The 25,217-nt window shown below is 39.1% G+C and overlaps 2 protein-coding genes across 5 annotated transcripts in view; one reads left to right on the forward strand and one right to left on the reverse strand.

Annotated features, from left to right (window-relative positions):
* The window catches only part of LOC120418059 (acetylcholine receptor subunit alpha-like), a 664,850-nt gene extending 659,089 nt beyond the window's left edge, over nucleotides 1-5,761 (forward strand). For all 4 annotated transcript variants that reach the window (XM_052708361.1, XM_052708364.1, XM_052708360.1 and 1 more), the window contains one exon: nucleotides 773-5,761. In XM_052708361.1, the coding sequence (XP_052564321.1) occupies nucleotides 773-973 (201 nt within the window). In that variant the 3' untranslated portion in view covers nucleotides 974-5,761. The remainder of the gene's footprint in view (nucleotides 1-772) is intronic.
* Nucleotides 5,254-24,980, reverse strand: LOC120418086 (UNC93-like protein). The gene is made up of 9 exons (XM_039580354.2): nucleotides 24,677-24,980; nucleotides 9,648-9,698; nucleotides 9,467-9,583; nucleotides 8,984-9,389; nucleotides 8,688-8,916; nucleotides 8,316-8,617; nucleotides 8,125-8,256; nucleotides 7,869-8,065; nucleotides 5,254-6,029 (listed from the first exon to the last, which is right to left on the reverse strand). Exons 2-9 carry the CDS (start codon nucleotides 9,672-9,674, stop codon nucleotides 5,904-5,906), a joined length of 1,536 nt encoding a protein of 511 aa, XP_039436288.1. The 5' UTR covers nucleotides 9,675-9,698; nucleotides 24,677-24,980; the 3' UTR covers nucleotides 5,254-5,903.
* Between the last annotated feature and the right edge of the window lie 237 nt (nucleotides 24,981-25,217).

The raw sequence follows: 25,217 nt of genomic DNA on the forward strand, positions 1-25,217 counted from the left end.
CCCAGAATCATCCGCTTACAAAGCGGACAGCGTAACCATTCGGCCACGCACTGCCACATATGTTTAAAGGACCTATTTAAAAAAAACTCTAGATCTTCTTAAATCTTGTGTGTTCAAATGATTGCCACACAGCACCGCACGAGGAAGAAAAAGAGAGAAGTTAGAGAAAGAGCGGTTTACTTCAAGTCGGGTTGCTTGACTGCTGAATTCGGTTTTGACCGTTTCAACTTCGTGTGTGCGTTTAGTGACGGTTGCTTCGTAATGATGATCATGATAGGCGTTAAGGTGTCATTCATACTTCGAGCAAAAACTAAGAATGAAGGTCAGAGGATTTTAAGCTTCAGATTGCATTCCACTGTCACGAAGTTGATTGTTAAGGTAAGAACAAGATTGTCCGTCAGGCCTGGACGCAAACGCAAAATTTTGCGCCTGTCATCATAGCCTGCCAGTCATCGACCATTGAACAAAGCAACCCCTGTAGATTGTTTGACTGACAGTTGATGGAAAAATCGAACTGGCACAGCGTTCTGCGTTAACCACTGCGTCGAACGGACAATCGTGTTCATAGCTTTATTGAACATTCGGGTTCATATTTGGAGGTTAGGCTTATTAAACCCATACTTTTGAGCCCCCTGCAATGGAAGGCGATGACTTTGTAGTACACAATTTAAATTTTTCATCACGGAGATATATTAATTCTTTTATTTTTATATTTCAAAACCGAACAATCGCCAAATTCATCTACGAATATTTCCATTCGTTCTCTCCGCAGGTAAAGGAAGACTGGAAGTTTGTGGCGATGGTGCTGGATCGGCTGTTTCTGTGGATTTTCACCATCGCGGTGGTGTTCGGAACGGCCGGCATCATCCTGCAGGCACCAACGCTGTACGACACCCGGGTACCGATCGATATCAAGATGTCGGAGATTGCGACGACCACTGCAAAACCGTACATTGCCAAACCGGTGTTATAATCAAGCACCCGTTACCCGCTACCCATATTCTTGGTGGTCGTCGTCGTCGTCCTTGGCCCGGAGTTGTTACTGCGGTAAAGCGCTGCTTCTTGCTTTTGTTCTTCGGTTTTTTCACTCCCGTGGAAGACAAGGCCTGAAGATTTAACACCCAGCGGGATCCACAACATCTATATCAGAGAGCCGAGTGGGACGGGAAGGACTAAATAAAAGATAGACTAGAGAAGAAGGAAAAAACTGGGGCCGTTCAACACGCGTGAACGGTGGAGGTTGTAGACAGGAGAAAGTTTATAAAGTATTTTTAATTCCTCTCAAGTGGTTTAACATTGAAGGAGCACAAAAAAGTAGAAGAACCAGCAGAGAATATAAAAAAGTGTGTCTTGTTTCCATTGTTTATTGAGAGGACTGAACTGTTTAAAATTTTATTAACGTTTTAAACTTGCTGTAGAGATTTTCGAGCGTCTAATTGAGGTTATCTTGGACAACAACAGTTTTTCTTTTTGTATTTGCCCCAAGAGTAAGCACACAACACCTAGAAAAAGTTATACCGTTGTAATTAGATCATTGTTGAAAAGTAATGTTACTATCGAGTTGGAAGCGTGAATGGATCTTTAGTATGTGGTAAACCAGAGGACGGTGCATTTAATCAATTTGCGTCACATGATAGGTGCGATGACGTTTTAGGATTAATATGTTCGTTAGGTTAGTTGAGATTTTGTTGTAGAATATGTGTATTTTTCGTTAGCAGGTTCAAAACCAACTGATGAAAAAAATAATGTTTTCAAATTAAACAAAATGTTCACTGCCAGATCCTACAGGTTTTGCGTTCAATTCACTTAACAAAACACGGTGATATTAGTTCAAATTTCACAAAAAAAAAAAAAACAAATCAATCTCGTACTCCTAACGTAGCTACCTATTTAACTGTCGAGAAAACTTCTTTCCCTTCGTTGCGATTCACCATCAGTTCTGCCTTTCCTTCACGCTTCAGAAGTCACAACGAACACACTTCATACAAATTAATCAACTTGAATGTTTATAAAGCGCACATTCGTGGAGATTTTATCTACGTGCTCAAAAATCGAGATTATCCGTTTTTCAATGTGAAATCGACTAAGCAATTGTCTCGAATAATTATTAGGAACAACTTAAAACATCATTTGGACGGACTCAATAATACTGGATTGAGCTGGCACACCTTCATCATCATTCGTAAACCATACCCAACACGAACAACTTAGAATGCACAAATACTACCAACGAAGATATCATTCACTGGCAGAACATAACACAAATCTTAAATTCACTAACATGAATCAAATCTAGCTAAATGATAATAGTTCTTTTGCTCTAAATACTTTAATCTTTCACAAACTCGACACGTTTTTTCCCCTCACCACACACGTTCACCTCCCAAACCACTCACTTTTCAAGGTGAATCGAACCAAAAACTAAATAGAATCACACTTAGCTCACACAAATCAAACGTTTACTTGCTCACTAGCAGAGAGGAAAAGAACTCACCTGGAAATAGAAAATGTTCTCACACACTCACTTACTAACTTCTGCTCACATCTTTCACCTTGATAAACCCAAACTAACCAAACACTGTATCACAAACATTCAACTAGGAAAAAATCAAATTAATAATAGACACACACACAAACAAAACAAAACGCGGAAAGAAGGAGGAACAAGAAGAAGGGATAGCGCATGATTTTTTATAGTCAGTGAAAGAAAGCGAACAGCTAAAGTAATAGCAACTAACGACAAAAATTGAAATAAAAGGTTAACTTAAAACGGAAACAAAACACTATTTAATATTTTATTTTTTAAACAAAACAAAACAACAGAGTACTATGATAAAAAAACTAAAAAAAGGGAAGAAAATACGTTTATATACATAGCTAAACAAATAAAAGAAAAGTATAGAGCAGATATCGATATAGAGACAGAGAGATAAAAAAGCAAACACACTCACACACACACACATAGAGCAGTAACGAACAAAACAAATGAGAGAAAGAAAAAAAATGTATGCAGATAAAACGTACTACATTTAAGGTAGATGAGATTTCTTTTAAGAAGATTTTTTGTACAATTTTACTCGAGTACGTGAGATCGATTTTGAGAAACTTAAACCAATTTAATAATGAAACGAATTCGAAGCTAGAACTAGTGTCACGTGATAGCGAAACAACAAACGAACAATAGGGCAGCGTAGTTTGTGCTATAGCTCTCGGCATCATCGTCATCATCACAACACAATCAAGTGGTTCGATGAGCATAAATCTAAGTCGTGAGTAAAAACGGAGCGGGCTCTCCATCCTTACGCATTCCCACATATTTTTTTATGTTGTGAAGTTCCAGCAATTCAATCGTATTTAATTTATTTTTCAGTTTAATTTATACAAGATCTTCCGAAGTTTCGATGAGCCTAAATTTTCTTATGAGCTTTTTCTCAAAGTCAAACTCGACTTCAGTGACCTCAAGTTAGAACATTTTCAGTGATTATTTTCTTGTTATATTTAAAAAAAAAGTTTTAAATTTATTTACTCTATAGCCGCATTTTGACCACCGTCTTGGCTAAAACAATTCCAGACCATTTTTAGAGTTGAAATTAAAATTAAATATATCTCTATTGAACATTCTTATAATAAATACATTTCATTTACATTCTAAGTGGTATGGAAAAATGTTGTTCGTCTTTGTTGTATTTTTCGTTTTATTATCAACTGTTTACATTCATTTATCTACTTCAAACTGTTTTACATTTTTGCATTGGATCGAATACAATTAAGTAAAAAAAATCAATTTAAATTTTAGAGCTAATGGAGGCGTTCACGGAGAAGATCCGAAAATGGCGATGGTCCACGCTCCATATAAAAAAAATATCTGTATGGTCAATTGTCCACAAAAATTGGGGAGATGGGAGGGGGGTTGTTAAGATTTCCAAGAGTCCACGTAATTTATGGATGATTCCTGAGCTTTATTAAATTTTAGGGTGACATAGTATTTTAACAGAAAAATTTGACAGAAATCTTTGCGAAGAAGTATAGAAATATGGTTGGCAGGCTTAAGAGGCAGTATTTGTAAATATTGCTCGGTTTGTTCTAGAGGTCGTATCGAGGTGCTCCGATTTGGATGAAACTTTCAGCGTTTGTTTGTCTATGCATGAGATGAAATATTGGGTATTGGGTATTGAAATATCGAAAAAATCAAATCAAATTATTCGCTCTACAGCATTGCCTTGGCGTTCTCGATTGCGAGATTCCTACTCGAAACTAGGTGTCCGAAGGCTTTTTTACACCCAAGCTTCCATCCATCCCGGGATTCGAACTGACGACCTTTGGATTGATAGTCCAACTGCCTACAAGCGACTCCACCGAGACAGGACCCAGGGAGACGACTCCTACACCTAGACTGAGCTAACGACCTAACCTTTTTAGGTTAGTCCGGGGCCAACTGGGATCGAACCCAGGCCGACTGGGTGAGAGGCAATCACGCTTACCCCTAAACCACGGTCCCGGCTCACACATCGATATCGAAATATCGATATATATATATTTGAATGTTCAATGTCTGCATTTATTTTGAATTTCTTGAATATGTAATTTTCAGATAGTTAATCACTTCTCAGATTGTCAATTTATTCGAAATACTTTCCTCGTCAATATCAATCAGTAGTTTTCAACAATGCTCTTTCAAAAGTAAAAAAAAGTAGCCTTTAACAGCACCCAATGCCCAATTTCAAATGTAGTATTACTGAAAAAAAAAATTCTGCGACTAAGGACAAACCACCACAGACTGTTCAGTGATGTGATGATGATTGATGAACCCAAAAGAGAGGACAATGGAATGAACGTACAGGCAACAAACAAGAAACTTTGTGCGCCCTCAACCGAACAGTAATGCGAAGAGAACGAAGCAGGAGAAAAAAAAATGGCGCACGGCCAGGTGCCGGACATGCTGCTACCATTCGTGTTTGTTCCGCGGTGCGCTCCATTTCCGGAGCAATGCGGTGTGTAAATGAGTAGAAAGGGGGTAAATGGAACAGAGATTGGTGGTGGAGAGCACTCCTACCGTAACAGTCACTGTGCTAGAGGAGAAGTGAAAGAGCACAACACAACTCACAAAGATATTGTATGCGAGAGGAAAACGATAAGTGATTTTATTGTACATGAGACAAGATGGAAAGAAAAGCAACAAACAAGTGAAAAATAAATGAGTCTGTAAAGTAAAAAAATGATATTTTTCTCTGTTAAATGGAAAGATGTTTAAGGTTGGGTACAGAAGGATTCTATTTAAATATCCGTTATCAATAACATCGTTGGTAATCTGGCCTTGCGAGTTTGAAATTCCATCAGGATGCATGAATAATAATGCACTTTGTAAGAAAGCTCTAAGAAAGTGAAGTTTCTGCTGCTGAGATGAGATCTAGTTACCACCCTATTGATTTTGAAGTTCCTGTTTGAATAATAATCAACATGCTTCAATTGCTGCTGCACACGTGTCTTGCTTGAAGGGGACCGTTTTACTACTGCATGAGGGAGGATGTTAACTGAAGTAAAGATGGATAAACCAAACTGCTATTCTGTTATGAATTAAATGATATTTACACTAGAGGTGCATGACAAAGTGTGCAGTAAATCTCCTAGTTCTGTCCTAATCTATGTTGTAACTAAAATCTAGCTAAAACATCACCCGATTGACTTATGGGTTTTTTTCTGCTAAATTTTCTTGCTAAAACCAATTAACTCATTAAGTCAACCAGACAATGCCTCAACTTTATGCAGCGCAAAAATTCTGAAATTTGCAGATGCAACGCAAACCTTAAACAATCAATCAACATTAAACGCTAAATAGGAATCATTTTTAACAATGCTTCTATAGAAACATTCCGTTGCACGTCCCTCTAACATTTGTTCACACACTACAAATGGGTAACGACAATGTCCTCCTCCAGTTCGTCCTTTTCGTCATCCTCCTCGGCTTCCTTGCGCTCTGCCTCGGTTTGCTGCTGCTTGGGCGTTTCGTCCAGCTTCTTCAATCGTCGCTCCTGAAAAGAGTTGTTTTTTTATGAGTTAGTATAAATATGATAAATCCAATTTTCGAGTAAACTGAATAATAGTTAACAATGCGGTAGAGATAACCCAGTCAAATCAATCCGAATTCTGAAACGGATTCTAATTAGAATCGTACACAAATTCCGTTTCAAACGCAACAACCGGTTCGAACACGGAAGTGATTTTTAGATTCCGTTTCAGAATTCGGATTGAGTTAACTTGGAAGTCCCAATTTCCACGTCATCATTTTTTATCCAAATATGCGGATCAGTAGCCAATGAATTTATGTCGTCTGCCTGTGTGGATCAATCGGACCGCGCATTAGACTCACAATCCAGAGGTCACCGGTTCGAATCCCGAGGTGGACGCAAAAGTTTTTGAAGAATATATATTACTTATATGTGTGTGAGAACCATCAATAAACATCGTTAATCCTTCATTATGACGGGTGTGGTTTAAGGGAATATTTGAACAAAATAGATGATTTTTCGATTTTCAAAAAAAAAATTGATTCGTGATAAAACATATTATTTGCAGTAATTTCTAGTTTTTGACCCAGAAGGAGGGTAAACGTATAAATTAGAGCAACACATGTCTCATGGTGAGAAACATGAAAAATGTCCATATTTGCACTGTATTCCGCCGGGGAAATGAAGGAATACAGTGCACAATTGTTTCGTTAATTATCTTCTTTATTCAATGTTTATCACTTTCCAATGTTTCTCACCATGAGACATGTATTGCTTTAATATTATTTGCATTAACAATAATTATGCTTTGAGCAATAACTAATTAACTTATGTTTTGAAAAAATTAAGAGACCAAAAATATCAAATTAATTTGGATGTTGCCAAAAACGGGATGGCACTGTATTTCAAGTGTGAATTTGCAAAATTATTATTAAAAAAAAAGTAAATCTTTCCCTGTTCCTGGGGGGAACACCCATGAAAAATATCGGGGCCGGCATTTACAAAGCGGATTCAGTGACAGTTTATTAATCAACTTTATGTTAACATGTTATGGTCAATGTAAACATTCCATAGGTTGTCCTAAGGTGTCTTGATAAGGTCCAGTTTGTAACAATACACTACCTTCCTTTTACTAAGCAATCGAATCCAGAAGGGAAAAGATCATCAGTTGTGTTCATCCGAGCCGGGATTTGAACCCCGATCTACCGCTTACGAAGCGGAAGCATTATCACTGGGCTACGTAGCACGGTCAAAGCTGCAAATTACTTGATATTTCAAGTAAAAAGGTGGCATTAAAAAAAACTAAGCGTGATGAAATCGAGGTTGCTTGATCTTCACCAGCCAAAGCTGCTGTGAGTATTGTCGATGTAGAAGTCGGAGTAGATGTCGGTTGCGGCGGATCTTTTTGTAGAGCTGTAGTCGGATTATCCAAATCTTCACATTTGAGAAACTGCTGGTGGGTTATGCTTCACCCTTTTTTGAAAATTTGCAATTACTTTTTTTTAGTTTTGTTGGCTTGTGTTTCGTTAAATTACAGTGAAAATTATACTAAATAGGAACATCAAAAACTTATAAGGTTCCAATAAAAATGTTGTTAACTGATTATCTACGAATACAAATGGATTTAATTAAATGTTCCATTGTCAAAAGTACAACATACTCCAAATCATTGAAAAATACCTTACTTAGGGTCGCTGATCTCAAAAGTATTCTTGACTTGGCCAAATTTTCGGTTTTTAGAAAATTGAATGCTCTCTGCCTTTTGAAATTCATGGTTTCACCAACTTCAACTTGATTATCAACGCCCAAAAACTTTCATCCGCATGTGGAGCATATGGTCATTGATTTGAAATGTTCACTAACCTTGGCCATTTGCCTGATTTCCACGATGGCGTAACCGACAAAGCCGAGCACCAGCACAGCAAACAGAATGTACAGCTTCATGCGAGCGCACAACTGGGTAGAGTACGCGTACGCAATCACAAAACCTGCGGACTCCCAAAGCCGGTAGTTCGAGAACGCCGCTTCCTTGTTTCGCCGGAACAGCGCACCGTAGATACCTGCAAGTTAAACGCAGGTGATTTCGCGTTGACAAAACATTGCCGGGATAACCACATACCGTTGATCTGAGTCTGCCAAACCGCATCTCCGACTCCCCAAAGTCCAGCAATGGCGAAGAACACCAGCGGATGATCCGGGTGGGGTTTCCAGAACAAGCAGTAAATGATCACTCCTCCGTGAACGAGACCACCTGTAGGATATGCAATTGTTAGGCTTGCTTTAACTTTCCTATTTTGAAGAACCGCTTACCAAGAATGATAATCGTCACGCGGCCAATGTACTTCATGATCGAGCCAAAGATGATCGAGCAGATGGCGTTCACCACGCCGAAGCAGATCATGACGTATCCAATCTGGTGGATTCCCAGCGCACAGGACACGTACGCCTGGGTGAACTCGGCTCCGATGAAGGCTTGCTCCATACCGATGAAGACCGTGATCGGGATCAGCAGCTGTTGGTTGACCTTTTTCAGCTGTTTGAAGGTGGCGGTCAGCAGTTGCACGCCGGAAACTTCAACGGCCGAGATCGATCCTCGTCGTTTTTCACCATAGCTGGAAGTAAGCATGATTCAGAATTTTCAAATCTGCGAAGTTAAGAGAGTGCCTTGTAAGTAAGACTTACCGAGACAGGGGATCCATGAACAGGGCAATGATGATCACAGCCGCGACAATACAGGACAAGTAGATCGCGGAAATTTCGAAGATCTCCGAATCTGGTGGACGTTGAAGGTTGGCATTGTCGTCGGTTTCAACCACACAAAAGTTCGCACCGCACTTGTCTAGCGCCGAGTCCGTGAAGGTGTCATTTTCATCATGCACGCTGCTGCCTCCGTGGGCACCGCTAGATAGAACTGAAAGCATGTACAACAAGGAGGTTAGTCTAGACTTAAACCGTACAACTAAGTGAAGATTACTAACCCAAACTGGAGATTAGATTTCCCCACAGCTCAGCCGTCTGCCAAGCCAGGAAGAAGAACCCGAAGAAGCGCACGATGATGGCCTCCACCGACTGTTCGGTGATCTTCGCGTACACCTGCCCCAGCTGGGTCAAGTAGGTGGCCTTACTGGCCCACATGGGAGCGGCACCCAAACCGACCAGAATTCCCGCCGGAACCAACGTGTAGAACGTCGGGTAAAACTGGGCAGCAATGTAGGGCGCATAGCACAGCATGCTTACACAGAGAGTCCATTTGACGGTTAGCTTTCGGATCACCAGAGTGGGCAGGAAGATACAGGACACGACCAGGGCCGCGTAGATTGCACTCAGCGATACCGTTCCGAGGCCATCCTTGGCGTTGATCGACGACTGCAGGTTAGCTGTTCCCTGTGAAAATAAATTATGAAAATAAAATTCAAGTTCATCACAAATTCGTCAATTTCAGCATAAATATTCAAACTGACCTGGAAGGCGGTGAACTGGACCATGAACGCAAACGACACCGTCGTGATGTTCTTCAGAATGCGCCATTTCTCACTCTTTGATAGCAGCACCTTGTCTCGTAACGATGCTGAGTCGTTCTGTAAATAGAAGTATACAGTTGTTAACATCAGTACAAACATGCTCTTATAAAGGTAAAATTACCTTATCGGGATCGAATCCTCCGTGCATTGTGATTTATTGATTCAGTTACATCTGTAGAATAAAACAAATGATTTTGTAAGTTGCAAACATCAACTTTTCTTTTTAGGTCATCAAAGAAATCTTCTTACATCAAAGAAGTGTAAGGTAAAGACGTTAATTCCATTAAAATTTACTAGAAAAATTACTGGCTTCAAAAAGTTCCACAAATCATAAGTTTTTAAATTTTAATATAGTACTGCCAGATCTTCAAACTTTTTGCTCCAGAGGAAAGGTTTACCAAAAAAATGTAAAATGATTAGTTTTCTTGCAGTTTCAGACCATACCAAATTGAAGCGATTCGCTTTCTAAAATTAACACAAAATGGCTCATGTTTCCACTGATAATAACAACAAGCTGAAATGCTAACAAGCAAGCACCAACAATCATCAACCACATTAACCAGAGAACAACATTGCCACCTGCGCTGACCCATGCCAATTGTTCTAAATCGCAATCCATGAACACCAACACCAACCGATGAGCCGGCGAAAATGTGTACAAATTTAATACGCGAGTAATTTCCCCCCAAAACTAAGTCGTTTGGCCATTATTTTGTCGTAAACGAAGTCGCTTTTCTGTCCATTTTTCGCCGCACTCCATTCATCTTTAGCGGCGGTGGTAGCTTAGTGGGTGGATCATTGGGCACAGGTAAATCAGAGGGAACAGGGAACAGGTGGGTGGAGGCACCCTCCTCGTCCCCCCGACAAAACAACTGCTGCTCTGGAAGCACATCATGAATAAATCCAATGCTGGGAGCTGGGAGAGAGCAAAAAACATCAACGGACTCTCCACAATCACGTGTATGTTAGCTTATGTACCACCGGAAATGCTAATTGCATGATACGCGGAGACAATACTTCTATCACAGTCTGTGACAGATAATGTAAATCAGCCACATTAGGCTTATGGAACACAGAGCCAGCAGCGAAAGCATCAGCAAGGTACTCTGCCCAGACAGATCTTAGAATCAAACTTACAGCGAGGAATTACGACTTTTCTCTCGAGGAATTTAGGCGAGAATTTGCTTCTGCAGGTTTCATTGACATTTTTTGTTCTGATTCTTTTATTTTCAATGCGATTCTGATCGGGAAATCAAATGTATTCAGACACTTTTTGATTGTTTAGTTGTTTTTTTTTTTTAGAAAACGACGTTGATTACACGTGACAATGAAAAATAAACAGATTATGAAAACGAGGCTGCGATCAGTAGAGCAGCGAGTCAGACGTGCGTCCCTCACAAACCAAAAAAAGTGCTAAAAAGTGCAATAAATGCCTCACGGCAAGAAAAAGAGGCGGTCCTCACCAGCAAAATCGGCAGATTTGAAGAAGCTAAAGAATGCCGAAGCGCTACCTGCAAAGCCAGGCAGTTTGAGCAAGGACGCTCAAAATTCGTCTGGAAACCAGTTCGCTACCCCCTTGTGTACGTGAGCGAGAAAGAAGAATTTGAACGACGGGAAAAGTTGCCACCCATTTTTGTGAAAACATCATCATCGGATTCGGTGCGAAAGTGGCTGACCGGGTTTATCAAATCTGGTGCTTTACGAGCTTCCATTCGCTTGTGTGCTGATGGACACAAAATTCTGCTACCTACCAGAAATGATTACAACTACGTTCGGGATTTCCTGAACAACACCAAGATTGAATACTACAGCCATGACGATCCAGGTAAACGCCCCATGAAACAGGTCCTCCGAGGCCTGTACGACATGAGCAGTTCTCTAGGATTTCGGTCATTCGATTTTTTTTGTATTTTTTAATCCGGCTGAAACTTTTTTGGTGCCTTCGGTATGCCCAAAGAAGCCATTTTGCATCATTAGTTTGTCCATTGAGTTTTCCATACGAATTTGGCAGCTGTCCATACAAAAATGATATGTGAAAATTCAAAAATCTGTATCTTTTGAAGGAATTTTTTGATCGATTTGGTGTCTTCGGCAAAGTTGTAGGTATGGATATGGACCACGATGGAAAAAAATGATACACGGTAAAAAAAAATTAGTGATTTTTTTATTTAACTTTTTATCACTAAAACTTGATTTGCAAAAAAACCCTATTTTTAATTTTTTTTATTTTTTGATATGTTTTAGGGGACATAAAATGCCAACTTTTCAGAAATTTCCAGGTTGTGCAAAAAAATCATTGACCGAGTTATGAATTTTTTAATCAATACTGATTTTTTCAAAAAATCGAAATATTGATCGCAAAAATTTTTCAACTTCATTTTTTGATGTAAAATCAAATTTGCAATCAAAAAGTACTTCAGTGAAATTTTGATAAAGTGCACCGTTTTCAAGTTAAATCCATATTTAGGTGACTTTTTTGAAAATAGTCGCAGTTTTTAATTTTTTTTAATTAGTGCACATGTTTGCACACTTTTGGAAAAAATATTTTTGAAAAGCTGAGAAAATTCGCAATATTTTGCTTCTTGGGAACTTTGTTGATACGACCTTTAGTTGCTGAGATATTGCAATGTAAAGGTTTAAAAACAGGAAAATTGATGTTTTCAAAGTCTCACCCAAAAAGTCCATCCATTTCTAATGTCGATATCTCAGCAACTAATGGTCCGATTTTCAATGTTAAAATATGAAACATTTGTGAAATTTTCCGATCTTTTCGAAAACAATATTTTCAAAATTTTGAAACCAAGACTAACATTTTAAAAGGGCATAATATTGAATGTTTGGCCCTTTTGAAATGGTAGTCTTGATTTGAAAATTTTGAAAATATTGTTTTCGAAAAGATCGGGAAATTTCACAAATGTTTCATATCTTAACATTGAAAATCGGAACATTAGTTGCTGAGATATCGACATTAGAAAATTATGGACTTTTTGGGTGAGACTTAGAAAACATCAATTTTCCTGTTTTTAAACCTTTGCATTGCAATATCTCAGCAACTAAAGGTCATATCAACAAAGTCCGAAGAAGCAAAATATTAAGAATTTTCTCAGCTTTTCAAAAATATTTTTTCCAAAAGTGTGCAAACATGTGCACTAATTTAAAAAAACTAACTTTATCCACCTATGTGGTTGATGTCTTCCTCACTTTTTACCAACAATGGGTAATATGAGTGGTTTGGACACATACTTCAGATATTTTTTTAGATCCAGAAAAATAAGTACACATATATAACTTAAGTGGTAATAACTCGATACAGGGTTGCCAGTTCTTCAATGTTTTGGAATCGTTAGGAAGTTCTTTTGATTACATAACCAACGATGGGTTGGATGATGGATCCAGACATCGTTTACATACATTTAAGTGAGATCCGGCTTCAAAAAAGTACATAAATATCACTTAAGTGGTCATATCTCGAGACAGGGTTGCCAGATTTTCAAAGTTTTGGACTCATTGGAAAGGTCTTTTGATTACCTAACCAACAATGGGTCGGATGATGGATCCGGACACAGTTTAAATGCATTTAAGTGAGGTCCAGCATCAAAAAAGTACATAAATATCACTTAAGTGGTCATAAATCGAGACAGGGTTGCCAGATCTTCAATGTTTTGGAATCATTGGAAAGGTCTTTTGATTACCTAACCAACGATGGGTTGGATGATGGATCCGGACATAGTTTATATGCATTTAAGTGAGATCCGGCATCAAAATTCCAGCACCCGATTCGCAACTTTGACACTTTTTTATACGTAACTTTTGAACTACTTATCGGATCTTCAAACAATTCAATAGTGCAGTATGGGGCACCAAACCGGACCGAATGCAACTTGTTTGACTCAAATCGGATCAGCCAGTGCCGAGAAAACTTGGCAAGAATTTTGAGCACCACGGGGAATACGCACACACATACACACACACACAGACATTTGTTCAGTTTTCGATCCTGAGTCGATAGGTATACATAAATATAGGTCTACGAGCTGTTTTTCAAAAGTTTATTTTTCGAGCAGGATTATAGCCTTACCTCAGTGAGGAAGGCAAAAATGAAAAACTGCGACTATTTTCAAAAAAGTCACCTAAATATGGATTTAACTTGAAAACGGTGCACTTTATCAAAATTTCATTGAAGTACTTTTTGATTGCAAATTCGATTTTACATCGAAAAATGAAGTTGAAAAAATTTTGCGACCAATATTTCTATTTTTTGAAAAAAAACAGTATTGATTAAAAAATTCATAACTCGGTCAATGATTTTTTGCACAACCTGGAAATTTCTGAAAAGTTGGCATTTTATGTCCTCTGAAACATATCAAAAAATGAAAAAAATTAAAAATAGGGTTTTTTTGCAAATCAAGTTTTAGTGATAAAAAGTTAAATAAAAAAATCAATAAAAATTTTTTACCGTGTATCATTTTTTTTTCAGTGTAGTCCGTATCCATACCTACAGCTTTGCCGAAGACACCAAATCGATCAAAAAATTCCTTCAAAAGATACAGATTTTTTAATTTTCATACATCATTTTTGTATGGACAGTAGGGTGCCCAGAAAAAATTACCCCCTGCTCCACAAGCGGAAAACGGTTTTTTGGGTTATTTTAAGCATCTTTGCAAATTTTGAGCGAATTTGGTTGATATTAACCCATTGATACCCGAGCCTAAAGTTGGTGAAAAAAATGTTTTTCATACAAAAATGACATTTTTAAATCGCTAATAACTTTTCAGGATCGAGTTTTACAGCTTTGATATGTTCTACAAAGTTGTAGAGCATTAAATTTTCAATGAGAATCTCACTTTTGAGAATATTTGGATGGCAGTAGCGCACCATGCCGACAAAACCGTAAGAAACTTGGGTTTTCCATACATTTTTTCGATTTTTCCCATACAAACTTCATGCCCGAGTATCAATGGGTAAATGTTGACCGATTTTGCTCACATTTGACCCATTATCCTTAAATAGCTGAAGGAACAATATTCAGCTTGTGGAGCGAGGTTTCGAGAAAAAGTCCTATATTCTGGGCACCCTAATGGACAGCTGCCAAATTTGTATGGAAAATTATATGGACAAACCAATGATGCAAAATGGCTTCTTTGGGCATACCGAAGGCACCAAAAAAGTTTCAGTCGAATTAAAAAATACAAAAATTAAAATTGAAGAAAAAAGACCGATTTCGTAGAAAATTGCTCACATGGATGTGAGTGTGCTGAAAGAAGAGCTCAAAACTCTTAAGTTGAACGTGATCGAAGTCTTCAAGATGACGAGACACAACAAGGACATTAAGTATCGTGATCAACTGTACCTGGTTCATCTCGAGAAAGGGTCGACAACGCCGTCTGAGCTGAAAGCAGTTCGGGCAATTTTCAACATCATCGTGTCTTGGGAACGTTATCGTCCAGTGCACCGGGACGTGACGCAGTGTTCGAACTGTTTGCAGTTTGGACATGGTGGAAGGAACTGTTTCATCAAGAGTCGTTGTGCAACCTGCGGAGGTGAGCACAAAACTCAAGCTTGCAACACAATCAACAAGAACATCGAAGCTAAATGCTTCAATTGCGGCGGCGACCATTCTACCAAGAATCGGAGCTGCCCAAAATGAGCTGAGTTTGTAAAAATTCGGCACCAAGCGACGACGAGGCACCAACCAAATCGTTGCAAAACACCACCAGCATACACGGACGTGGATTTTCCTGCTTTGACGTCACCTGGAGCGGGATCTGTTCGAGTGGTTCCAAATCTGCAGCCATTGCCGTTGAATCAGCGGCAAAAAGTTGCAGAGAACACAACACCTCCTGGCTTCAGTCAGCAACCGAGGGAAAACCAACCAGCATCAACGGGTGAAGGCAGTAGTGAACTGTTTTCACCACAAAAACTTATGAACATTTTCATCGAGATGACAACAACTCTACGTGGTTGCAAAACTCGCCAGGAACAAGTTAGAACGCTTGGAGGATTCATCTTAAAATACAGTTCGTTGTTTACTCGTTCTAATGATTTTGAATATTTCAATAAAATTACTTTTTTTTAGTTTTAAGTTAGGATTAGCTGTTAAAGTGATTTTTTTTTTCTTTTTTACCCAAATGTATTTGATTCAATGCAAAAAAAATTGTAAAACAATTTGAAGTAAATAAATTAATCTGAACAGTTAATAATAAAACGAAAAATACAACAAAGATGAAGAGCATTTAGCCATACCACTTAGAATTTAATTAAATGTAATTATTATAAGAAAGTTCAATAAAGACATGTTTAATTTCAAAATTTCAAATTTCAAACAGATTATGAAATAAGGCTAGAATAAATATTTTATATTTTTTAATAGTAGTTGGGGCATGGGGGCAAAACAAACCGCTTAAGTAACACTTTTTGAATAATGCTACTAAACAAATTTTAGAACTTCGCTTTGGTATGTTCCCTTAAATGTTATGTAACCGGTTTCTGAAAAAAAAACTTTAAATATTCAAAACAATAATTTTAAACTACCTTTCCAGAGTTCGAGACCGAGTTTAAGCCCATTGGTTACCATTTGAATCGAAAATTCAATGAAATTTTAATATTTTTCATTAAAAGTGAGGGAGACCGTTGGCAAAGAATTAAATTTTCATAAGGTTTTTACCATAAAAATGTTGATTTTTGTTAGAATATTGATGTTTAAGAATATCCCTGGAGATGGAACCACACGTTGCCGTCGTTTCAGGGCTATTTGCCAAGATGGTTTCCGATGTTGATATATATCACACATTTATTTTATATTTATATACTTGTGTTGATAGAAATCACAGCTTTTATAATATGTAAAATTACAAGATATTGAAATTTTTTATTCGAGTCTCAATATTCTTGTTCGTAAAATCTGTTAGAAACAGGTTTAAAACTGTTTGATAATGGGGAGGAATAGTTAGTTTTTTTGTAACTTTTTCTAGGTTGTTTAATAATTCCAGACTTCAGTTATGTGTAAGCCAGTTTAGTAATGCTATCAGAATTTCTGCTTTCAATTGAAGTGGTATACTAACCATTCTGAATTGTCAAAAAATCCATAGAGTCTCGATCAATCAATAATGAAATGATATCGGACAAAATTCGTTAATCTGTTGAACTAACGGTTTTCGGATTATGGTTTTATCGATCATTGTTGCGAATCGAGGATCTACTGGAGTTTTGACGATCAAATAGAGACATTTCAAAAGGACACACAGGTGTGAACAGGATTGTGTCTCTTTCACTCAAATTACATAAGATATATGATAGGGATACACTCTTGTTTGCAGAGCTTGTGTGCCCTAATGAAATGGAAGGCACGAAATAGTCATCTTAACAACGAGTGTTCAACTTGTAAAATATGAACGTTTCATTAATGTTTATTGTTTTTGGAAGCAGCAAGACAGGTTTTAAAAATAGGCAAAGAAATGTTTGGCTTTGTAATTAAAATTTCGGGGATTTGAGATTCAAGTTACTTTCAGACAGTTTAGTTGAGGTTGTTGTTTCAAGTTAGTTAGTTTTTCTGAAATGAATAATTGGACATAAATGATTAGTTAAATTAAAGTTAGTTGCAGTGTACGACAAGACTACTGACGGACGCGACAGGACGGGGTCCAGAAAAAATGCCCTTGACAAGTTAGTTTTCATCTTTCATTTTCCAGTTAATTTATTTGATTACCATTAGATTTGAAATACATCATAGGTTCCCTTTGTATAAATCTCAATTGATTTTTTGATTGAATCATAATTTCAGATTTCCTATATTCAGTTTTGAAGTTAGATTAACGTAACTGCTCAAGTCATCCAAGTTCTTACTACTCACACCTACACTAATTTTCTTTCAGCTTCCCCCTCCCGATCCCCTATATCTTCCGGTGGTGTTCATTTGGTATGCAATACTAGTTCGGCCACTACCCTTTTTTCCACAAGAAACCGGACTTGGACTGACTTGAGGCCGCGACCCCCACCTTGCTCCGTAAAACGAAAACGAAACGAATATTGATGTTTAAGAATATGCCCTGAAGCGCCTTTTTTCGCCCATCCGTGGAACCAGTTTTTGCCCACTTTAGAAATCAAGGAATCAAAATTAATGTTGGCTTGAAGTTATTCCCTGGTCGCCCTGGGCAAAAATTGGATCGCGTTATTTTTCGCTACCGCAGAAAACGCCCACTTTATTTTATTCAAAACTATTATGAAAAACTATAAAAATCAGTAAACGGTTGGTTTAACCGTGAAATTCAGACAATAATTCAAGCAATGATTTTTTTAATCCATATTTTTAAATACTCCACAAACGATTCTAACGTAAACAACGCGTAAGAAAAGTTTATGTTAGTGTAAAAAATTATTGAATTGGAATCCCTACGAAACTATTTCAATCAAAAGTTGGTTTAAGTTGGTTGCGTGAAATGTAGATCCATTAGGATGGTGAAAACTGGAGCAGGGTGAAAACTGGGTAAAGGACCTATCATTTCACAGTTTCAAATACTGCGAAAGAAAATTGCTTTTCATACTCATTGGAAAAATCCTCACCGGTTGTGAAAGACTGGTCTTATTCCATTTTAAATCCTTAAATTAAGGGTGGCTCATTCTGCCTTCCCTCCTTTACCCCTTCAAGTTATTTTGTATTCTTTTACCGATCCTGACCCAAAATGTAAAAAAAATAAGAGTCGATTTTTAAGCCAACTCGCTATTCATTGGGATAAAACTTTTAACGAAAAAGAGCATGCATTTAAGAAGTATGCAAAAGATTTCACCATTTGTCGCACTTGCATTTTGGGCTATTTTGTGTTAAGGACGCAATTTTGCGCAGCTTGGGACTGTAAGATTTAACATCAATCATTCAAATTGGGTATTACCGTAGTCAGTAAGACTTGAACAAACGAAAAGGTTGAGTGTTATAAATAATTCTTATCCTATAAAAACAAGCACTTCTTCACATTCTCAAAAAAGATTGTAGGTACTACAATAAACCTCCGGCCACGCCTACGTACAACCGGTAGTTGGTAATAACTTATCCCATCACGCACGCTCGTGTCCCACACGTTTAAAACTCGTCAATGCAACCGATAATGATTGAACGGCAGCACGTTTCAGGAATGGCAATTTTCGCATTATTTTCGCACCAGCCAGCTGATGCATGATGGTCTGAATGAACCTTTCCCTCCGTCTCCTCAATTCAATCGAAAATACCACGCACGTCGTCCCGGCTGTCTGAGAATACATAAATTAAGTAGTACGGAAACGTTATAAAAGCTTCCCCACGGTCCACAATTGGCCGGTACAACTACTGGTGGACACCGGTCCGTATCGAATGGACCACATATGTTTGATAGGGTTACCATATTTTCATTTTGTATAAGATGTTTCGTTATGAAGAAAAATCTATTTCATTTTTAAAATGATTTAGCCTAAGAAAGAGCTTATATTCCATTCATTGTAAATTTATATGCAATTCCACAAACCGGCCACCCTAAATGTAGACGCATCGTCTTTGGTGGTGGCGCTACCAGAAAGCACCGGACAAAGTAGAGGTCTTTCATCTTCGGCCTTGACTACCGCTGCAGTTAACTTCATTGCGATTCTATGCGCGTTTAATTCGCGACAAATCGTTGGAGCAGTACTCCGCCAACCTCAGTGGGAATATGATGATTTTGCAAAAGATTGATTTTGCGAAAGTTTATGATACCTATAACTGTTACATCAAATAACACTGCGAATATTGCCCCCCAAATTGTCACAGTTATCTAATTTACTCAAAATTGAGGTTTGTAATCTAATCAAAGGGGATTTTAAAACATTCCGCCACCGTTTCAAGGATTATTTTGATCAAATTAACAGCGTTAATTAGCTGCTCTTGTCTGTTATCACAAATTGAAATCAGCAAACAGATAGGAATCTTCATCAGAAGCCAAAAATGAATAACAAGGAAATTGATGCATCATCTGCTACAAGCTGCGATAAGGCACAATCAGATGTCGATATCAATCATCAAGCAAATTAGATGCCAGCGCAGCCTTGCTTCAATCATACAATGTGAAGTCGCAGCAAATATGTCGCTGAGGCTGGCAAGATAATGGTCACAATGATGTTAACAGAACTGTATAACAGCATCATAATAACATTCGCTCACAATTTATTAAAACAGTGATAAATACACAAACGTTGTTGGTAGATGCTTCGCACCAGATAAGTTTTCCATTATCATTCGCAATTCATCTCCGACAGCTTGTACTGGTCCACACTGACGTGTTTCTCATACAGTAAATGATGTGTCTGTTTCAGAGTTTTTTTTTTTTTTGTTTTTGGTTTTACTGCATTAATTTTATGTTGTTGTTATACAATGGTGTAATTGTTAATTTATATCCTGAAAGATCTGCAAACTTCCTAGAATCTTTTCGTATCTCTGTCTGTTAAATTTCCTTTCAGCAAAAACAGCAAACAGGTATAAAAGACATATAAAAACTAGAACTGTAATTGTACGAACATATTCTGACGGGATTGCCTCTACTCAAATTTGAAATCTAATGTGGTAGGATTCAAAAGTCATAAGCTTAACTCTTCTTCTACAATGTTTAACAGATTTTTTTTTGCAATTCCGCCGTGAATCTACATACTTTTCCTGTAATTATCGAACGACGAAAGAGCCTACCTTTCTTTACCAAAAATAACAGAATAGAATAGTTACACTTTTCAAAATAAATGCTGGAATGTTCTACTTTCATTCCAGTTTGACAGCTCGCCCAGAGCAGACGTGTGTCCTTTGATTGGAGCTTAGCGCGTTTTTGACGGTGTTTTTTTTTTAACTTTCGCCGACGGCCATGGCGGCGGCCGCTCCGGCGGAGAGTGTGTGGACGGAGCACAGGACTGAGGATGGAAGGCCGTTCTACTGGAACGCGGCCTTGAAGAAAAGTGTGTGGGAGAAGCCGGACGGGTTCCAACCCAAAACGCAGGCGGCGACGGGCATGGAGGTGGAAGACTCCGAAGGAGGAGGAGAGGACGGGGGCGAATTTCGTCCCGTTATCAAGGTTCGGCGCAGGAAGGCTATGGAGGAGATCACCGTCGCCGATGGCCAGGAGGTGAAAAAATTGCTCAGCAACAACAAGTTCAGCCCGCTAGCGGAGGAGAACAACAACAACAACAATGCGAACCCAGCCGCAGGAAAATCCACCCCCGTGGTACCAGAATCCGGCAAGTCGGCCGGGGAAAAGAAGCAACCGCCGCTGGTGGTGAAAAATACAAGCTTCGCCCGCCTTGCGAAGGTGATGTCGACATGTGATGTCCAGCCGGAACACAAACTGACGCGGTACGGCACCAAAATTACGTGCTTCAAGAGGGACGACTTCGACACGGTGCAAGCCCACCTGAAGAAGAACAAGGTGGAGTTCTACACCTACGGAAGGCGCGGTGATAGACCGCACCGGGTAGTGATGAGAGGTCTTCCGAACCTGGAACCGGATTACATCAAGGAGCTGCTCAAGTCGGAACATCAGCTGGACGCCTTGGAAGTTCACGCCATCAAGCGGAGGCAGCAGCTCCCCGCCATCGATGAGACACCTTTCGTTGTACTCTTCTCCAAGGGGCACACCAGTCTCAAGGAGTTGAGTAGCAAGGTAAAGAAAGTGGGATCAGTCGTCGTCCGGTGGGTGGCCTTCCGGAACAAAGAACCGCACGTGACCCAGTGCAAGAACTGCTTGCAGTTCGGTCACGGAACCAGTAACTGCCATCTCAAGCCCAGGTGCAGCAGCTGTGGGGGTGCCCACAGCACGGAAAAGTGCAAAGCAGAAGAAACGGAAGCCAAGAAGTGTGTCAACTGCTCTGGATCCCACGAGGGTCTGGACCGCAGCTGTCCCAAACGTGCGCAGTTCATCCAGTCGAGGCAGCAGGCGTCCACGCCGAAGCCGCCAGCATGGAAGAAGGACAAACAGACTCCGGCTGTAGCCGCGTTCACCGCGGCGGATTTTCCTCCGCTACCTGGAGCGGTGCCGTCCGTCGGGACGGAAGAAAAGCATCCTCGTCCCGCAGGAAGAAGTCGAGAAAATTCTGGCGCCGGCGCCGGTGCAACCCCGAAGGACCAACCAGGCGAACGGAAGCTGTACAGCGAGTCCGAGCTGTGGGCCATTTATCGAGAATATAGAGTTCGCTTGAGGCAGTGCAAGACACCCGAGGAACAGATTGATGTGATCGCACACTTGTTGACACATGGCGCGGGAAAATGATCATCTTCTTTTTATTATTTTTTGTATTATCGTTCCTCGGTCCTAACCTGGTCGCAGCACCTAAAAGGACCTAATAAAAATAAGTTATGAGAAAAAAAAAAAAAAAAAATGTTCTACTTTTCAGCACTGAAATGGATGCTGAAAAGTTGAACTTTTCAGCACTTGTTTCGAAAAGTAATACTATTCAACTTTTTTTTTATTTAAACGATTGATTGACAAACCACATCTAGAGTTTTTTTTTTTTTAAGGGTCCTATAAGCTATTGTCTTTCATATGATTATAGGACCAATTAAAAAAAACTCTAGACATGAACATTTGACTTATAATTCCACTCAAAGGGTGTTTTTCGAAATTGCAAAAAAAGTTGTATGGAACTCGTTGCAAAACTTGATTTTTTTCAGCACTCGTCGTATTTATCCATCTCGGTGAACCTCGTTGGATGAATGTACGACTCGTGCTTAAAAAATCTTCTTTTTGCAACTTGTTGCATACACTACTATTTAATAGCTGAATCGAGGGCATTAAAAAACACACACTTTTGCTACTAAACAAATTTAAATTTGGTGACATTTTCGCGTGATCGTTAACACCCGTTTTTGAAGTTCCGAGAAAAACGCGTTTCAATGGACCTTGGATGAACAAAAAATTAAGCAAAACAATGTAAATTGGCCAATGTCGAAAGGTCAACAAAGAATCCATACTGCTCGTGCCTAATGTAAGCATCAACTGATGTGAGCAGAATAGCTTGATATATAGCATACGATGCACACGAACGGGTCACTATCGCATTTTTGAAAAGCTCATTTCATTTTTTTTTTTAATTTTTATACAAAGCTTTAAGATTGTAATGATAAGAAGCGCCATTTGACGTTAATATTTTTTGCACATGTCAAATTGAATTACTGAAAACATTGGGACTTTGACTTTCAACATGAATTTTGAATACCTTGCCCTGCTACAAAGTGAACATTAACATGATTTCGTTGCCAAATCAAATTACAATCACAATTTTAATTTTGACATAAATGTTGGTCCCTGCCTACCCTAGAGATTAGGTAGCTAGGTCAGTCCAGGAGTAGAAGTCCCCTTCATGGAAAGTATAAACCATGCTTCGGTAGAGTCACTGGTCGGCAGTTGGACTAAAAATCCGAAGGTAGTCAGTTCGAATTCTGGGGTGGATGGTAGCTATGATTTAAAAACAACCTTCGACACTTAGTTTTGAGTAGGAATATTGCAATAGAGAACGCCAAGGCCATGGTGTAGAGCAAACAATTAGATTTTAAAGATAAACTCTACCAGTCTAAAAAAATCTTTAATCCAATCAACGCCACCGCAGTTTATGGTACTGTGAGACTCTCCAGTTGAGCAATGTTGAGCTTCCCACGCTCTCTAGGATACATATCGGCATTTGATTTGACCCACCAGGCTCAACATCCCCCCCCCCTCCCTAATTATTGTCTTGACTTGAAAAGAACGGGGAATCAACCAATGACCTATGACATTTTTTTTTAACAGTAAAACCGCCAATCGTGAAGTTTTCTATCAATTTATTAACAATTTCTTCCAATTAATTTTTTGGACTGAATTATTAGTTTTTTTCAACAGGTTTCAAAGTGATGAATTTTTCAGCACGAGTTGTACATTTATCCAATAAGGCTCTGTCGAGTTCGCATTTGCATGGAGATAGTGATCTTAGCGGGTTGTAGGCTGGATTTCGTCATGTGAAGATATGATGATCGCGAGCCGATCATTCCACCAGGACAGGACAAGCAACACCATGAAAGCCATCCATTGCCGGCCGCTCCCATCTCCATCATTCACCGGGGAAGGAAAAATGATTAGGATCACGGGAAATGTTTACGCTGAACATAGTTAGAAAATGGCAAATGCCGAGTTGGAAAAATACGCCGAGTGCTGAAAAAATCGAGTTTAGCAACGAGTTTGCATACAACACTTTTGCAAAGTATTACGATTATTGAAAAGAGCAAATTTACAGAACTTTTTTTTGCAGTGATATCTATTTTGTCACTACATGATGACAGGAAAATAAGTTTTTTCAAAACGAAATTTGCAAAATCGGTCGGCTATTTCTTAGATTAATTCCGTTCAAAAATACAGATTTAATCAATTCTGGCTTAGTTTCTGTTATTACTTATGTGCTATATCTAAATTTTCAAAAGAAAAAAACGCCAGGATTGGCTGAAACGTTCGTATCTCGTGAGCATGACAAAGCTCAATTTTACAATCATGCCGTGCTATACTTTTGTACAGATAGGAGACCAGGTTTGCGAAGTCCAGTAACTATGAAGCAGTGCAAGCTTTCTTGCATCAAAAAAAATCAAACCATCCACATTAACGACCCCCGGGTCTTTTGTGGTCTCTATTGCAAGATTCTGCTCGAACCTAGGAGTCCGAAGGCTTGAATGGGGAGAGCACCCAAAACCTCTTTCTACTCCAAGGAAGAAAGGAGTTTGAACTGACGACCTTCGGATTGCGAGTCCGACCGCCGCCAGCGATTCCAACGGAGTAGGCTTGGCTTGGTGTGTTGTTTGTACTTATGGCATGGAGACGACTCCTACACCTGGAATGACTTAACGGCCTAACAACGACCAAGGCCGGGACCGACATTTTACTTCCTCATCCGATGGAAGGTTGGAGCAGATGGGAATTGAACCCAGAATCATCCGCATACAAAGCGGACAGCGTAAGCTTTCTTGCATGTCTCCAATTAATTCTCAAATATCTTACTGGGTATTTAATTAATGATTGTGATCATTCTTCGCTCGGATTTTGCACTTGAATTGTTCATATTATTTCATTCAATTTAACCATCACTAAACGACTTTCCAATCCATCTCGATCACAAAACCGTTGAGATCCAGAACTTTCGTTAAATACCACTCACCAACAGGTGTATCACCGTGAAACAGGATGAACCCACGCGCGCGCAACTCGTAACCGTTTTGTTGAGCACGACCAGAACAAAACGACTGCCGCCCAAGATTTTAGATCTGGGATTCCGAGTTTTCCCTCTGTGTTTCACACTTGCTCATCTATCACATATCACACACGACACCGGAAGACACGGCAGCGCAGTAGCTCTTAGAACGGAGCAAAGGGAGATGTTTTGTAATTCGCGCACCTCAGAACAGGTATCTTCATCCTCCGACTAACGACAAATGACTGAAATCTGTGATAGCAAAGCTCCAAACAGGTAAATACTCTTTTTGCAAAGCTTTTGCTTCTCACGCGCGCGCATCTCCGCGCACACACTACTGTTTTGTGTTTCCGCGGCCTGTCTTTATCAATCGTGTAGAACCATTGGACGAAAAAAAAAAAAAAGACAAATGTGTATGAAAATATAATTATTCATCACTGCATGTCACATATTTTATTATGTCACTTACGTACGTTTGTATACTCTCCAGAGTGTGTGTACTTTATTC

The sequence above is a fragment of the Culex pipiens genome, chromosome 1 (assembly GCF_016801865.2).
Source record: "Culex pipiens pallens isolate TS chromosome 1, TS_CPP_V2, whole genome shotgun sequence".
Classification (NCBI taxonomy): Eukaryota; Metazoa; Arthropoda; class Insecta; order Diptera; family Culicidae; genus Culex; species Culex pipiens.